Source organism: Odontomachus brunneus, unplaced genomic scaffold (genome assembly GCF_010583005.1).
Source record: "Odontomachus brunneus isolate Ranch 3 - 2012 unplaced genomic scaffold, Obru_v1 Obru_scaffold_041, whole genome shotgun sequence".
NCBI classification, from domain to species: domain Eukaryota; kingdom Metazoa; phylum Arthropoda; class Insecta; order Hymenoptera; family Formicidae; genus Odontomachus; species Odontomachus brunneus.
The window spans coordinates 1612817-1625984 of NW_022639491.1; the positions used below are offsets into that span (position 1 = coordinate 1612817).

Here is a 13168-nt window from a genome sequence, read left to right on the forward strand (position 1 = left end):
GGCATTGTAAAACTCTGGTATTATATAAAATATCTAGGTATTGTACAGAATATCTATCAATTTTTATATATAATGCTTAGATATTCTATACAATGCGGATTTCTCACTTTTCCAGTAACATATACACGACTTCTGCAACAAAAGAGTTAAAAAGTCTTAATTTTTAGTATTTAGTAAACTTCTCAATTTAGTAAAGTGAAAGAGTTTCAGCCACAATAAAACGTTTTTGATGTGAAAATATAATATATGCAATAAAATAATCAGCAATAACATCTAGGAAAAATATCAAAATGTTTAATTTCATATTGTTATATCTTGACAATTAATGTGTCGTCTTACACTTGGTTCTCGTTGGAAATTACTCTTTCCGCCATCTTTCTTACAATATGCATTTATATTAATATAAGGAGAATCAATGAAGTGTAATGTGACGTTTTAAACCGTTTCACACGTGGATCTAAAACGTCATCGGAAATTTTAACAATGCGATCGACATAGTAAATAATAAATTATTGTGTTAAAACGTGATGCAACATTCGATTGATGCGAAACATGAATTAACGCACAAGCAGATAAAGCGATTTTTCAATAGCAGTTTAAACTTGGATTTAAGTTTAAACTCTATTATAACAATGCGTTTGTTTTATTTAAATAGAGTTTAAGTTGAAATCTAACAAGTTTAAACTATCATTGAAAAATCGGTCCTAAGCGTCGCAAAGTCAATTCACTTCGACATGTACGAGGGTGGTCTGAAAAGTTTCCGACCTCAACGTGAAGATAGCAGCACTTGTAAATAAAAGCTAGTGAATTTCGTTGTTCATCTGTTGACAGTTACTCACCGAAGTTTCAGCCATTTTGGACTCGCAGTTGTTATGTAACAGTCGTTTGAGTAAGTTGATGTGAGTGTTTTTGTGAAAATGGACAAAATCGAGTATCGAGCTGTCATTAAATATTTGTTTTTGAAAGGCAATACGCCTACGCAAATCAAAGATGAGTTGGATTCTGTGTATGGGGACTCTGCACCATCATTTACGACAGTGAAATTTTGGGCCGCTGAATTTAAACGTGGCCGTAAGAGCTTGGGAGACGATGAACGTTCAGGACGTCCAAAAACTGCAACTACCGACGAAAACATCGCCAAAGTTCACCAAATGGTGCTAGACGACCGCCGAATTAAAGTGAGAGAGATAGCAGAGGTTATGAACATGTCAAAAGAACGTGTTTGTCGCATATTAAATCAACATTTAGGCATGAGAAAGCTGTCCGCGCGTTGGGTGCCGCGTTTGCTCACGTTAGACCAAAAACGTGTTCGAATGAACATTTCCAACGCTCTGTTGGAGCAGTTTAGGCGCAATAAATCCGAGTTTTGGCGCCGATTAATTACTGTAGATGAAACTTGGATACACCATTATACGCCTGAAACAAAAATACAGTCCAAACAGTGGACTGCAAAGGGGGAACCGGCTCCAAAAAAAGCAAAAACTGTTTTTTCGGCTGGGAAAGTGATGGCGACTGTTTTTTGGGATAGTCATGGAGTTATTTTAATCGATTATCTTCAAAAAGGAAAAACCATTACAGGAGCATACTACGCATCATTACTTGACAAGCTGAAGGCAGAACTTGCGGGAAAACGGCCACATTTGCAGAAAAAGAAAATCCTGTTTCACCAAGACAACGCACCGTCTCACACCTCAGCGGTTGCCATGGCGAAAATCCACGAATTACGGTTTGAACTGCTTGACCATCCACCTTACTCACCAGATCTAGCCCCAAGCGACTTCTTTTTGTTCCCTCATCTAAAAATTGCGCTCGGAGGACAGAGATTTTCGTCAAATGAAGAGGCAATCACCTTCGTGAACAATTATTTTGCAGAGAAAAACGCCGAGTACTATTTCGACGGGTTACAGAGATGGGAGCATCGCTGGGAGAAGTGTGTAGATTTACAAGGAGACTATGTTGAAAAATAAAAAACAATTTTCAGAAAAAATGACTTGTATCTTTGTTAGGTCGGAAACTTTTCAGACCACCCTCGTATAATCTGACTATACAAAAATCGTTTGAAATACTTATATCATTTGTAATCAATTACACTGTTTCGCAAAATTAGAAGAAACGCAATTCCGTGAAAAGTCACTGATCAAGATATTAGAAAGTTTTTGCAATATCGTGTCTCAGATACGATAACGCTAAAGTACTTTCCGATATTCATTGTCAATACTTCAAATCTATAGGATACGTGACATAAATTATATATTCACAATATACTGGCAGTGAATATCGAAACGTACTTTAATTTTACTGTAGTAATTTTACTGTACTTTGGAAGTGAAAGTGAAGTATGTGAAAGTATTGTAGTAAGATATCAATTAAGAGAGCGCGAATATACTCAGACAGCAGAAATGTCCCGAATGTATCATAAAGTTATCCTACAGATATTGAGATATGTTTATAATATCCTCGTGATATATTCGGAACATTTCTGCTGTGTGGATATTCTCAATTGCGTTTTAGAAAGATAAATAAGCAATGAGAAGGAGGATGAATATAGAGAGAGAACCAAGTTTTATTTTCCCTCTCTTCCAGGTCATTTTAGAAGCACAACGTAATCGCGACTACTATTCATTCAGATGGTTAAGTCGTAATTCAATGAATAGCAAACATTCGAAAGACCATGAAACACTTCTCTCGGAATCATATGATGATACTGATAATGTGGAAAACGGAAAAGTTATGTCGTATTATCGAGGTAGCGTATGAAGATTTCAAAACAATACCTCAACGATCGAGATGAAAGTTATTAAAATTTATCTCTCCGTCAATCTACAAAATGATAAAAAAGATTTTAATACTTAAAATACATTAATACTTAATACTTAATACATAATGCTCTTGTGTGTACAGTTGAGGACAAGAATCGCAAGAGTAAAGCAGCTGAAGATAATATATTATTCCCGGACGAAATTCTGCTAGCGCGTAACGACGACGGCAATACAGTATACCAAACCAATTTAGTGCCAACTTGTAAAAATAAAAATTTCTGCCTAAACGACCCGTATTATCCGAACGACTTCATAAACAAAATGCTCAGCGACAACCCCTCCTTGATGAATTACGCGACCATAGACGCCGTTAGTAAAATCATATCTTTTCTTGTGTACTCTTTTTAATTTATCATTTTTTAATCATTTCTCCCCTTATTAACAGGTGGAAACTATCTCACACCGGATAGACGTGGGTGAAGATTTACTTTGTGAATCTAAGGTATGTAAAAATGTTTTGAACTCGTGTTTTACTGTCCATGTTACAGCGTTCGACTGTGCGAATATTGATAAAAGTGATCTAATTTCAGGTAGAGTTGATAAATCCGAGATCAGCCAAAAACATCGAAAATGATTGGCTGTTTATCGTACAATCAGAAAAATCGAATTTCACCCAATCTATAAGAATCGAATATTGCGGGTGAGTACTGCATTAAGAAATGTTTAAAAATAAGGAATTGATAATCTTTTAATATTTATGTACGATAAATTAGAGAAGAAGACACACGAATATATATGATCGTGAATGATGATGAGAGCAAGATATAACGTTGCGAAATAACGTAATGCATATTCTGTTTTTAGAATGGAGGATACTGCTTGCCAAATAATCGGAGATTTCTCAGGATATAAAACGAAATGTAAGCAGAAGTTTATTTATCGTCAATTGACCGCCATCTCCCATAAAGGCGAAATTGTTCACGAATTATTCCCAATTCCCGCGAGTTGTTGCTGCCATCTCATTAAGGACGAAATTTCTTAATTCGTTTCTGGATACATTTCGTAGCGTATTAGTCAAAGGAATCAGGATTATCAGCGGAAAAGGCGAAGTGTAAAAAATTATATGAAGTAAAAATATTTAAGAGTTTAAGAAAAAATATTTATATGATATAAACATCAAATGCAATTTCCGATTATGAAAATAATTCTTTGGAGTTTTTCTTGTGACGCAAGGTCGAAAAGAACACGCCACTTATATTAAGAATCTTTAAGAACGTTGTATGCCGAATAAGATACCTTGATGATCTGAAAAAATGAACATTAAATTAATCTTATCAATCGACAAACGAAAGTAAAATGTGTTTTCAAATTATTTCAAGTATGTTCTCATTCGTTTTCTAACATTATTATAAAGTCATCTTTATTAACCTTCATGAACGAATCGTTGGATAAGGCGATCATGTGACCGCTGGTTATTCTAATGGACTTCTTGGATCGTGTAGCAATCAGTAAAAGAGTTTTCATCAAGTCGGTGGAAAACATCGTCCAGTCCATTTCGTAAATAGCAGTACCGACTTCAGCGCTCTGCGCGCGTAGAAATAAAAGCGTATGAATGAAGAATAAAGGTCAAAGCTTTCAAGACGAGCTTAGTGAATTCTGAACTTGAAGTAAGAGCGCGAGGAGTACAATGCGAGGAATAAACTTGAACTTGGAATTACTGATATTACAACCAACCTTAAGCGTCACTTCGTTGCCGAACCAGCAGTACAAGTAGATCTGCATGAGCATGCAACCCAGATAAGATAAGCTCCATGCGAACTCGAAGCTCAACAGGCTCTTCTTCGACATCTTGTAGATACTCAAACAGAGCACCGTCGAACTCACGGTAAACTGCACGAAAATCATCAATGCGAACACCGCGTTGATGCGCTCCGCAAGTCTACGCAAAGTGCGATTATTCATTCAACGCACTGAGAAAAAATGCTTGAAAATTTCTTTATAGAGAAAGAAGAATGAAAGTTTATTCACACGTTATATCCCACAAATAAATTTTCAAATATTCTTTTCTCAGTGTATGTTTTATGCACGAATAACCACTCGTCATCTCCTCTTTCATCTTCACCTGTATACGTAGCGATGATGATGGACGAACTCGCGAACTATTCGCCGTTCGTGCTCCTTCAGCTCCTCTTTCGAGACGCTGCCATGTCGTTTCTGGGCCTCTCTTCTCAACAAGACCGGCAACATACGAGCGCGATGGCAGAGTATATCCAGTTGAGCACAAGTCTGTATCATGAAACCGGAGATGAGGGTCTCATGTGCAACGCTGGCATTCGCGCAGACCATCAAACCGATGGTCTGGTGCAGCACGGTGGCCCAGTAGACAGCCGTGGATGTGGTATCATAGGGCACCCAGTCGGACAGCGGTAAGGTACGAGTCTTTGCGAAATGCCGCAACTGAGCGACCGTGGCGAAGAAGACTGCCGACTCATTCAGTATCTCGCAGTAGATGGTGATCGTTCTGAGGAGTTTTTTGGTTCTATGAACTGATGACGGTATATATTTAACAGAGTTGGCGTAAGGATATTGGACGATACGTACTTCGCGATACGATTGAACCGTCGTTGGATGTCTGCCTCATGATTGTCTCTGGGCAAGCAGACATCATTCAGCAACATCTCGGTCAGACCGACGATTCCGTTCCGACGAATCACCAAGTTCATCACCTTGCAGCAAACGCCGAGTACCGACAGAAACAACGAGAACTTCTCAATGAAAGTCTCGAGGTCCTCGAGCATGAAACAATCGACCAGACCACAGAACGCAAACGAATGAAGCAGAAAGATCATGACGACGGAGTAGACGTTGTATGCATGATACTTGATAGAAGTCGAAGGCCAGTCGATAGGTCGCCAATAGCCGGTGTACGTCAACAACGCGAATGACAAAGGAAGAATGTGCATTATTCTTGAAGCTCGACAGCTGGACTCGAATGGAGATTTTGGGATGTCTCACAGGTAATGTAAAGCAAAATATGTCGTACAGCACAGTTTTCCGAAGTAGTTCCAACTGTCTTCGGAGCTGCTTCTTGTCACCGTATCATACTACATCGTTTTCCCGCACGCTTCAGCACATGAAGAAAAATTACCTCGACTTCCGCTACGACAGATAATTCATACTTGTATAAGTTTTGCCAATTATTACAGAATTATTGTGGACGACATTATTATACTACGATGTTCTATCATGCGCTATTATAGTCACGCTGCTTTATGACAGTAATTCCGCCTTATTACAGTTAAAAATTAATGTTACTGCTACTATTATAGCAATCGATATGCAGGAGTCTATCCAGCTTCGTAGAGACCAGTTTGATCAAATTACATCATAATGTGGTAAATTATAATTCCGTGAATTTCGATATAAACATTTTACTCGGTATTGGAATTAAATTTGTTGTCATGCTATTATGCTCGAGGCGCTGGTTCACGAAGGACTTATTAAATTCTATGGGAAAAATAGAATATACTTTATTCAAAATGATTTTATTTGAAATGTAACTTTAGGATTTTGTCTCAATATACAATATTTTAAACAAAACGTTCGTATAACAAATTTTAGTATTCTCGTAATAATTCTCGTTTAAAATTTCACCTTTATCAACCAAACCTTTATCAAACTAAGAAGATTTCGAACGCTGAGATACATTTTAATTTATTACCTTTTGATTACCTTTTGATTACCTTTTGATTACCAGTTCGATAAATATTAGATTATTGATTAACCGTCGACAATCCGTCACGTCCGACAAATTGATATTCGAATCACAAGAATACGGCAGAGATAAATAAATATAGAATTGTGATAACGGCATCCGATCGGTAATAGGATGATGTCTTTAAGAAAATCGAATTCCTGGGAATAATGCTGTCGCATGAGGTACGACTCGATGTACGGAGTAATATAATGACAATTATCCGCCTATTATGATAAATGAACTAAAACATTAGTCCCGTTGGTTCATTAATATACGATGATGTAGCGTGGCAGAATGTATGAGACATTGAGAGGTCAATGTACTGATAATTTCTTTTATACTGGTAAGGTTCGCCTGTCGTTAGATCTTACGTTGTATTCTTTTCAAATGCGATGCAGTCGTCGGTCGTCGCACTATACGGAGATAACTTGAGTTCCTTTTTTTCGCAGCCCGAAAGGACTGTGCGCGGCCGTTATCAAATAAACGCTTCCATTTCTGCAAAATGAAGGAAAAGGAAAATAAAATAAGTGTGTTTCAAAACGTCGTAACATCTTAATTCTGTAACAATGACATTTAATTCGTTTTTAAATTATTATTTTTATATTTAAGATCTCCCTTTTGCTTACGTATTGTTCGAAGCGCCATAACCCATGGTGACTCGGGTGTAATTGTTACATTCGCCGGACAAGAAGTCAGACCACGAAGGACACTGCACGCCCAAAAAAGAGGATTCGTTGATCAAGGACTCGGCATAAAATTCCCAGGAACGATGATGACTGCAAAACTCTGAAACGGCAGACGGACGATCAACATGAAGTATCGTTTAACCGCTTCGAGCTTTCGAGGATACATTGGGCGTACCTTCTTTGCTGAAGAACGTGAACTTTTGCGGGCAGCCGGGTTGTAGACGGCGACCGCCATTCGGGAAGAAATCCAGCGTGCCTGTGTTCCTGCTGATGCCGTAAAATCCATAGTCCGTATGTATAATATCCACGAAATGTGCGTCAAACAACGACAGACGTTCTTCGAAGACATTGAAGAGAGGCCCGGCGGGATCCAGACCTGTGTGCAAAGATCTTTAAACACTGCTTTTTATAATGCAAAATGTTCAATAATTGCAACGCAACTTCTGAAGAAAAACAAGAAATTCCGATTGAGATTTTAAACGATCCTGCGTCATATCAAATTCGTCTCGATAACGGCTATCGAAATATCCATACGATGCTCTATAAAAGAAATAAAAATAATCTCGCGTAACGTTTCGCGCATAACTTCGTCGGTAATTCGAATTATCTCAAACTGTTTTTTTAAGTGGAATATTTTGTCTTTTTTTATGTATGTATGGTCGCTGTTTTATGTATCAATGGTCGCTGTTGAGACAAAGTCAATAAAAAACTATGGAAATTTAAAAACATTTGGTATAAAAAAATATTCTATGCAATTTTATTTTTTCGTCAACTATATTACAAACACAATTATATTGTATGGAGCAGCACGAAACTAAATTGGTTGGCAGGAAGTTAATATCTACCTGTGATTCTGGGGACCTGAAAGCTGACCTTTCTACCGATATGGCCAGCGACTTGGCTGCCCATGGAGTGTCCGACAATATGTAATTTATTTGAATTGAAGCCTGCCTGTACCATACTATCAAGAGCTAATGCAAGAACGGCTCCAACATTAGCAACATTCTTCACTACTGTTGGGTATGATTCGTTCGCTAATTTAGCGTAATTTACCGCGATAATGTTGTGATCGTTTCGCTTTAGATAAGCTAAAAAAGCACAGCATAATTTAGTTGACTTTTAATAGATGACTGTTCGTTATCGAAAGAGATGTACCTTGCACTATCGTGTGTACACTTTTTTTCTCCAAATTCTCCGTGAAACCATGAATGTACAGCACCGTTCGTCTGTCATTAATTAGTTTGGTTTGCAGAGCATTGACGTTGTCCAGTGAGTAATCAGTGTACTCATTCATTGTAGTCCTAAGAGACATAAATATTTGAATTGATGCACATTAAAGATAAATTTATAGAAAAAGTCCATTTTATCTCGCGTTGTAATAAACATTGATATCGTTAAAAAAAAATGTCTAATGTAGTTTTCTTTATCTTGTTTTTCGAGCAAATATCAAACGATAAAGGTTCAAAGATACCCGAAGTAAAAGCGTAGGGAGATATTCTTGAGATCTCCCACAATGTCTACTCCACCTGTAAAAACAATAATTTATATATTTCGTATATTACGTGCTTATGTTCATTACACAATACTATATAATTGCGCAACTTTTATTTTCGAAAATATTATTTTTAACGGAAAATATTTCGGGGATACATTAATGCTTACCAACTGCAGTCGCATATGTTATGACAACGGCGAGGACAAATTGATGAGAAGTACGAATCATTGTGGATTTGAAGCTCCGGAAGGTCCTGGAAGGTGAGAAACGATTCTCGAGTGATCTGAGTTTCATGTTCGCGCGCATGAACATATACGTAAGGTGTCGCTAATATATGCGGACTATATTTTATGCGACTTCTCGTTATCCAATATCGACCAGTCGCACCACTTTTCTATGTGCATACAAAAAAAGTGTTGCACGCATGTGAAACGCACACAGAGATATGTTCATCCTTCCTGTGCGCAAAAAGTTTAACGCGGAGAATTTAATGCTTTAGTCGTAATTTAACGCAGCTAGTCGTAAAGTCGTTCGAAGAAAAGTGGATACGAAAAAACTCAGCACGAGCTCTAAAAATGACGCATAAGATGACTTAAGATGTCTTTTAATTATGACACCTCTTAAAGATCATAAAAAAATCATAAAAAATGACTAAAAGAGAGACATCTTAAAGTCATCTTATGCATCGTTTTTAGAGCTCATACTGTCTGAGAAGCGCTAAGGAACTTCGATAGTTCATCGATAATTTATACTGCAATTCTAGACAAAATCACAAAATTCGTAACTTGTTTTCGTAAGACTCGTAAGAGCTTATGAGTAGATCTGCAATTTTATGCGGACCGTATGTACGTCATACGATAACTCATAAATATCTAGATTTACGATTTCTCGTAAATCTTACGATTAATTAGAAGTTGTCAATAAAGTTACGGTTTGTGAATTTTATCAACATTACAATCGATTCGTAAGCTACGATTTTACGATTTACTCGTATATTTGCTTAGAATTGCAGTATTAATAATTCTCAAATTTGCAATGTATTGCAAACGTCGGCGGTTAATAAATCTTAACAATCATTATTTTGGAGCTCTTTTTAAATCTTCCTTTCAAAATCTACTGCTGTGAAGAAAAAGGAAATCTAACAATAATCAGAATTCAAGGATATATTAGAATTCAAGAATAAAAAATTGCTTTGGCAGATGAATTCTCTCGTCAAGATGTATCTAATTGTTTTATCAAAATAATAGCTGCGATAACGCGCCACATGGAAGTCTATAATTATCAACTGCTCGTACAATCGCGCTCATGTTAATTTATGCGCCGTTAAACTCATGAAAATGCCGTGGACTATCGGCGGAACGGCAAATAATTATGTGTATCACCAACACGCAAGGAAATAAATCAGTGTGGGAAGAGGTTGGCCAGAAGGAATCGTTTGGTGGTCTATCGTAGTGTCGCTGTTTCAAGTTGCGCGCAATATCGTAAATAAACTGGTCACACTGATAATGTTCGTAATAGCCAATTTATTTTCGTAGCGATATTTTATCGATTCCGATAAATATTCAAGCTTTTCCATCTTTTTCCTTTATCTTCTTTTCTTTTTTATTTTATTTATTTTCTTAGTAAATGACACACTAGAGCAAGTGAATGTGTTTGAGTAATTATTAATATATAAAAGAAATCACTTTCATATAGTTCTTCGTCTCTCTTTCTCTTTCTGTTGATGGATTCTTCGTTGCTTTTAATGTAGCCTTCATTCTTTCATTATTGTCTAACGGTTGTCACGTCAAATAATATGTGCTCAGCTGTGTTCCGCGAATGTAAAAACATCTGGTGCCGGTGCACGTCTACGTCGAACTCAATCGAGATGAGTATAACAAACGGATCTTGAAGTGCTCAACGCCGAGATCCGTACGATTTACTTAATATCTTTGAAGTCTCGCAATTGTGGGAATGACCATCACATATCGTTGGGACACTTCTTAAGCTCAAGACACACGTTGTAATAGCACAGTCTTGGATTTCGTATCCTTGCGATCTCGAATATCCTCAATGCTCGACGACAAGAAGCGTAGTAAAACATCGATACATAAATATCTCGCGCGCATCCGCTATAAATGTATTTTGTAAGCGATTTATATCAATCACAACGCACTAGTGTGTGATATACATTTAACCGGACGCGTTTAACATGAAATTCTGCGTGTAGTCGTACTCGATCGTTGGTATGACGGACTGCACGAACTTCAGGAATATTATTAGATACATATGCACTCCTAATTCTCCGCCGCCCTCCATTACCGTCTCGATGATCTTCTTCATCACTTCCGCGTGCCTGCGAGCAAATAACGAACAACATTCAAACAGTTAAGACTTGTGAGACAAGTTTAGATCTGCGACATCCACTTTCTTTTTTTCTCCTTCATTTACCTGCAGGGGTGTACAGAAGCCATAGGAGGGCCGGGTATATGCGGGTGAATCTCCATCGTGACTGTCTTCTTGGCATGATCCTGACTAACGTCCTCGTACATCTCCTCTACACTGAGCGGCTTCCGATTCTACAATGTATAAGCACATAATATAGTGGACTTAAGAACCGACTGATTTAATAGCTTAGTCCGGGCCTACAATAGTAAATCTTTCACCCTATGTCCAAAAACTATGGTATAATTTCGGCTAAATAATGAATGTTAATTTGTAACTAATCTCATGATACTACCTTGCCACATTTCATTCAGTATAATACTACTCAAGGCATAAAAACAGTTTTCTAGCCAACAAACAACAAAATGTACAACAAATTGTACAAAAACGATATAATAAATATTATTTTTCCTTCTATGTCGTATTTCCTAATATGTAACATTTATAATAGTAAATTTTTTATTTGGATGGTATCACTTTTTACAAAATTTTATACTGAAATGATAATGATCATCTATATTGCTAAAGTTAAATACGCAAAATTGTGATATTCAGTATTAAATTTTTCATGAACAGTGCAGACAAATCATATAGAATTTTTTGACCACGAATTTTACTGTAATAAATGTTACATTTTTGTATAATTTTAAGTATTTTAGTTTAAACGAATAAATTCCTTAAGCGAGTTGATCGGATTTTAACTGATGAAGTAGCGCAAAAAATACTTTTTATCAGAAATCACAGGCTTTAAGGCAGGAACGGTTTGCCAACTTCGGCTGATTCTTGGGAGCTACGCCTTCTATCTTTCCCTTCCGCGAACAGGCCACAAAAGTGACGGTCGAGCCTCCAAGCTTAAAGCCGCGACTGGCCGCGACCGTCACTTTTGCGGCCCGTCGCGCGGCAAGGGGGAGATAGAAGGCGTAGCTCCCGAGAATCGGCCGAAATTGGCAAACCGTTCCGAGTCCTGTCTTAAAGCATAAGACTAAAGGCTTACTATTGTAGACTCGGAGATTAAGAACTCAGAGATAAAAAAGCACATGTCTTACCTCATTGTATCCAAACAACCACAGCCTAGGAGTTTGGTAATATTTATCATATGTGATATATAAGTCGTAGGTGCGGGTGCGGATAATCTCACCCTCCGAGAACGAATCCCGTTTCTCCTGACCAGCTTTCTTTGTGTTCTCCGGTGCAGCGTGCTGCGACGAAAATTATTTTTTATAATTCATTGATTTAAACGAATTTACTTCTTGTCAATTTATTCTTTACCTTATCCTGCTCATCCAACATTCCGCTAACTTCGAAAGCCTCCATGTCAGCAGCATCTTCGTCGTCCTCGTCGTCGTCCACGTTGTCTGTCTGAGACGGCTGGGTCTCCTCCAATGTCATTTCTGTCACTCTCTCATCTAGGCCGGCAAGACTAATGTCATAGTGATGAGTATCTACCCAACCACCTTCAGTATCATCTGCTTCTATGATACATTCTTGTTCATTGCTATACTCTATCTACAAAGATGGTAAATGCATATGTAAACATCTCAGCATATAAACAAAGGAAAAGAAAAAAAAACCATATATATTAATTCAGCTGTACATCAAGTTACAAAACATTCTGAACATTGCTTTTCCAATAGTTTGGAACACTGCCAATAATCGAATGAGAGAATAACTTCTGAAAATAATTTAAAAACAATTTCTCTCATTGAACCATCAGCTATATTTCAAACTATATTACAAAAAGTATTCAAACCGCTTTGAAAGCCAATGCACCTACCTGCTTACATCGACGTGAGCAGGGGACATTACGAGTTAACAAAAATTGCTTGTCCTTTGGTAAGTAAGACTTTGTCCTGTCCTCATCACCAGTAGCCCACTGCCATGTAGGACAATGATGTACTAAGTGATCTCCAGCTGCTACAAACTCCTCTGGTGTCAACACACCTGTCTCCCTGAATTTGCTCTCCTAAAAAATTATATAATATACAAATGAATTATATATATATATATATATATATATATATATATATATATATATATATATATATAT

The 13168-nt window shown here is 37.3% G+C and overlaps 4 protein-coding genes across 5 annotated transcripts in view; 1 reads left to right on the plus strand and 3 right to left on the minus strand.

Moving 5' to 3' along the window:
• Window positions 1-2558: 2558 nt before the first annotated feature.
• On the plus strand, window positions 2559-4131 carry LOC116844419 (protein spaetzle 5-like). Its single transcript, XM_032815915.1, has 5 exons — window positions 2559-2746; window positions 2902-3128; window positions 3205-3261; window positions 3350-3459; window positions 3624-4131. The coding sequence occupies exons 1-5, from the start codon at window positions 2647-2649 to the stop codon at window positions 3799-3801; spliced, it is 672 nt and encodes a 223-aa protein (XP_032671806.1). The 5' UTR covers window positions 2559-2646; the 3' UTR covers window positions 3802-4131.
• On the minus strand, window positions 3950-5842 carry LOC116844415 (odorant receptor 94a-like). Its single transcript, XM_032815911.1, has 5 exons — window positions 5361-5842; window positions 4882-5280; window positions 4494-4698; window positions 4188-4343; window positions 3950-4064 (listed from the first exon to the last, which is right to left on the minus strand). Exons 1-5 carry the CDS (start codon window positions 5720-5722, stop codon window positions 4017-4019), a joined length of 1170 nt encoding a protein of 389 aa, XP_032671802.1. The 5' UTR covers window positions 5723-5842; the 3' UTR covers window positions 3950-4016.
• A 443-nt stretch (window positions 5843-6285) lies between these two features.
• LOC116844417 (pancreatic triacylglycerol lipase-like) lies at window positions 6286-9296 on the minus strand. Of its 2 annotated transcripts, XM_032815912.1 has the most exons (7): window positions 8865-9285; window positions 8674-8728; window positions 8358-8503; window positions 8048-8290; window positions 7378-7578; window positions 7143-7302; window positions 6286-7011 (listed from the first exon to the last, which is right to left on the minus strand). In XM_032815912.1, exons 1-7 carry the CDS (start codon window positions 9007-9009, stop codon window positions 6930-6932), a joined length of 1032 nt encoding a protein of 343 aa, XP_032671803.1. In that variant the 5' UTR covers window positions 9010-9285; the 3' UTR covers window positions 6286-6929. The 2 variants fall into 2 exon arrangements, with proteins under 2 accessions (XP_032671803.1, XP_032671804.1); XM_032815913.1 differs by lacking the exon at window positions 8048-8290 and having other exon boundaries at window positions 8865-9296.
• Window positions 9297-10200: 904 nt separating this feature from the next.
• The window catches only part of LOC116844418 (ubiquitin-like-conjugating enzyme ATG3), a 3659-nt gene continuing 691 nt past the window's right edge, over window positions 10201-13168 (minus strand). The window contains exons 2-6 of the mRNA XM_032815914.1: window positions 12896-13084; window positions 12391-12627; window positions 12168-12320; window positions 11128-11255; window positions 10201-11032 (exon numbers count right to left, since the gene is read on the minus strand). Of these exons, the coding sequence (XP_032671805.1) occupies window positions 10870-11032; window positions 11128-11255; window positions 12168-12320; window positions 12391-12627; window positions 12896-13084 (870 nt within the window). The 3' untranslated portion in view covers window positions 10201-10869. The remainder of the gene's footprint in view (window positions 11033-11127; window positions 11256-12167; window positions 12321-12390; window positions 12628-12895; window positions 13085-13168) is intronic.

Bases quoted from the DNA above. Each gene is read 5' to 3' on its own strand.
- LOC116844419 (XM_032815915.1), top strand. From the start codon at position 2,647: ATGAATAGCAAACATTCGAAAGACCATGAAACACTTCTCTCGGAATCA. The intron at 3,129-3,204 runs GTTAGTAAAATC...CCTTATTAACAG, and splicing joins ATTACGCGACCATAGACGCC to GTGGAAACTATCTCACACCG. The intron at 3,262-3,349 runs GTATGTAAAAAT...ATCTAATTTCAG, and splicing joins ATTTACTTTGTGAATCTAAG to GTAGAGTTGATAAATCCGAG.
- LOC116844415 (XM_032815911.1), bottom strand. From the start codon at position 5,722: ATGCACATTCTTCCTTTGTCATTCGCGTTGTTGACGTACACCGGCTAT. The intron at 4,699-4,881 runs GTGAAGATGAAA...CACTTTGCGTAG, and splicing joins CATCATCGCTACGTATACAG to ACTTGCGGAGCGCATCAACG. The intron at 4,344-4,493 runs GTTGGTTGTAAT...CTACGCGCGCAG, and splicing joins GCAACGAAGTGACGCTTAAG to AGCGCTGAAGTCGGTACTGC.
- LOC116844417 (XM_032815912.1), bottom strand. From the start codon at position 9,009: ATGTTCATGCGCGCGAACATGAAACTCAGATCACTCGAGAATCGTTTC. The intron at 8,291-8,357 runs GTACATCTCTTT...GTGCTTTTTTAG, and splicing joins TGTACACACGATAGTGCAAG to CTTATCTAAAGCGAAACGAT. The intron at 7,012-7,142 runs GTAAGCAAAAGG...TTCATTTTGCAG, and splicing joins TATGGCGCTTCGAACAATAC to AAATGGAAGCGTTTATTTGA.